This window comes from Epinephelus moara, chromosome 14, assembly GCF_006386435.1.
Source record: "Epinephelus moara isolate mb chromosome 14, YSFRI_EMoa_1.0, whole genome shotgun sequence".
Taxonomy (NCBI): domain Eukaryota; kingdom Metazoa; phylum Chordata; class Actinopteri; order Perciformes; family Serranidae; genus Epinephelus; species Epinephelus moara.
Window position 1 is genome coordinate 175502 of NC_065519.1, and position 2550 is coordinate 178051.

Sequence of the window (2550 nt, forward strand, 5' to 3'; positions counted from 1 at the left end):
CAATTAATAATCAACCGAGTCTTATCCAACAGTCCGACTGACGCACACACACTGGCGGATCAGGTTCCTCCTTCTCCTCCTCAGCTGTGGATTCACTCAGACATGTTGCTTCGACTTAGGCTGACTCTGAGGCCGCAGAGCTCTGAGACCTGAGGCTGCAGAGTTCTGAGACCTGAGACCTCAGGCAGCAGAGCTCTGAGACCTGAGGCCGCAGAGCTCTGAGACGTGAAACCTGAGGCAGCAGAGCTCTGAGACCTGAGACCTGAGGCCGCAGAGCTCTGAGACCTGAGACCTGAGGCCGCAGAGCTCTGAGACCTGAGACTTGAGGGCGCAGAGCTCTGAGACCTGAAACCTGAGGCCGCAGAGCTCTGAGACCTGAGACCTGAGGCCGCAGAGCCCTGAGACCTGAGACCTGAGACCTGAGGCCGCAGAGCTCTGAGACTTTAGGCCGTAGAGACCGGTCTCTCTCTGCCTTGTTGAATATCAACAGTAAAGTTTCAGAGTGAAGCTGTTATGTATAAAAATCTGTACCTGCCGTTTTTTGTCAACCTGAGTTCAAACGACCAGAATCAGGACGTTTTACAAATGGTTCTTTATCATAATAAATATTCAGAGTTCAGTTTGAGGCACACCTTCATGAATAAATAAGTCCAGATGTTTGACGGTTCCTAACACGTCAGCTCTGTGATCAGGAAGTTCATCAGACGGAGTCTTAAAGTCCAGGATTCTGGTATCAGTCCATGATCCCCGCCTCCTCCGCTGTCATCAGAGTCTTTGATCAGGTGCAGCAAACGTCCAAGAGTCGGATCAGGACTTCACCAGGACCTCCATGATATGGTCCAGCTCGTTCAGGTCCGTCAGGCAGGACTGGAGACTCCCAGCTGAGGCGTGGCTGGGAGAGAGCAGCTTTACGTCATCATCTGCCCACAGCGACACGCTGACGGGCCACAGTGAGCCCGCCACCCAGGCTGAGGGCAGGTCTGACGTCTCGTACATGGACGTGTCGATGTCCTCGAAGATGTCATCCAGGGCGAGGTCGCTGAGGTAGCCCACGGCGTTGACTGCATCACTGAAAGTACTGACTGCCGCTGAGGGGAGAGGCTTCTGCTGGTCAGGCAAGATGTTCGTCTCCTGAGACGGGAGCTCCAGGGACGGCGGGGGAGACGGGCTGTCCTTGTCATCCTCCGCACACCCGGGACACGTCATCGAGATGTCCTCCCTGAAGGTGTCCCTGAGAACACAGGAATCCGGGTGGAGGAGCACGTCCGGCGTGCAAGTTCCCGCCCCGTCACTCTGCATGTCCTCCTGGATCTCTCTGAGCATGTTGATGAGCAGGACGGAGCGCCGCAGGCTAAGCTCCACCCCCGCCTGGTACCCCCGCAGCTTCTCCAAACACAGGCCGAGCACCAGCTGACGCTGCTGCAGGTGGCTCGTGTCCAATCTGGACGGACCCACCAGGAACGTGCCCTTGTCTTCCTCCTCATCCTTCACCTTCTCTGCAGCGGCTGCAGGCAGGACGTCGACCTCCAGCTCCTCCACGCACCTCCACTTCCTCTTAACGCCACGACCCAACATCGACCTGCAGGAGCACACACACACGTCACCATGGTTACACTCAACGGACGACCATGATACATATTCATCTGTAGGTCTGTGGGAGCCCGGCTGATGTTAAAGGGACAGTTCACCACAAAATAAAACATATTCTTCATCTTCACGCTGCGACCCATCGACCTGCAGGACCACCAATCCAATCTGATCCTGGATCAGTTCTGATCCTGGAGATGATTTCCTGCAGAGACTGACGACTGAAGCTCGACTCTGTTTCCTCCAGAGCGACAGAGTCAGTGTTTTATTCAGACTCTGGGTGTTTCTCAATGTCAAGGATCCTGCAGAGACAAGAGTCCTTCCTCTCATTCATTGGAACAGACTAACAAGTGTCCTCATGTGATCATCATTAACCCTCAGCAGACTGAGGAGGTTTCAGTTACTGTGATCAGTTTAACACTCTGTAATGTTGTTGGACAGTTTTAAACATGTCAGTATTGTCAGAGTCACGTGACTTTTGGGGAGAATATATTTCTGGATCATATTTAGGAGCAAGTGGAGTAATGGAGTAAAGACAGCAGCTGCTCTAAATGATCATTAACAGTATGAACACACACTCACACACAGACACTTAACGCACCATCTCTGCTCTGAATGATTCATTTAAAACTTTTATGTTTTATCTAAATCATGTTATTTAATAACCCTCATCATGTGGCAGTGGACACACTGGAAAGTGTCAATGAGGTTTCTGTCTGATAAACTCAGCTGAAGACATGAATCCAAATAAATGACATATTAATCTAAATCCTGCCGAAGTTTCATTGAAGAGGCCCCGCCCACACCCTCATCAGGACCCCCCAGACCCCATCAGACCCATCAGGACCCTCATCAGGACCCTCATCAGGACCCCCCAGACCCCATCAGACTCATCAGGACCCTCATCAGGACCCCCAGACCCCATCAGACCCTCATCAGGACCCCCCAGACCCCATCAGACCC

At 52.5% G+C, this 2550-nt stretch overlaps 1 protein-coding gene across 1 annotated transcript; it reads right to left on the reverse strand.

The window, feature by feature from the left end:
- Positions 1 to 577: 577 nt before the first annotated feature.
- si:dkey-177p2.6 (uncharacterized protein LOC568712 homolog) lies at positions 578 to 2406 on the reverse strand. The gene has a single exon (XM_050062280.1). The coding sequence runs from the start codon at positions 1573 to 1575 to the stop codon at positions 808 to 810; it is 768 nt and encodes a 255-aa protein (XP_049918237.1). The 5' UTR covers positions 1576 to 2406; the 3' UTR covers positions 578 to 807.
- Between the last annotated feature and the right edge of the window lie 144 nt (positions 2407 to 2550).

Coding starts and splice junctions, on each gene's coding strand:
- si:dkey-177p2.6 (XM_050062280.1), bottom strand. CDS start 1,575: ATGTTGGGTCGTGGCGTTAAGAGGAAGTGGAGGTGCGTGGAGGAGCTG.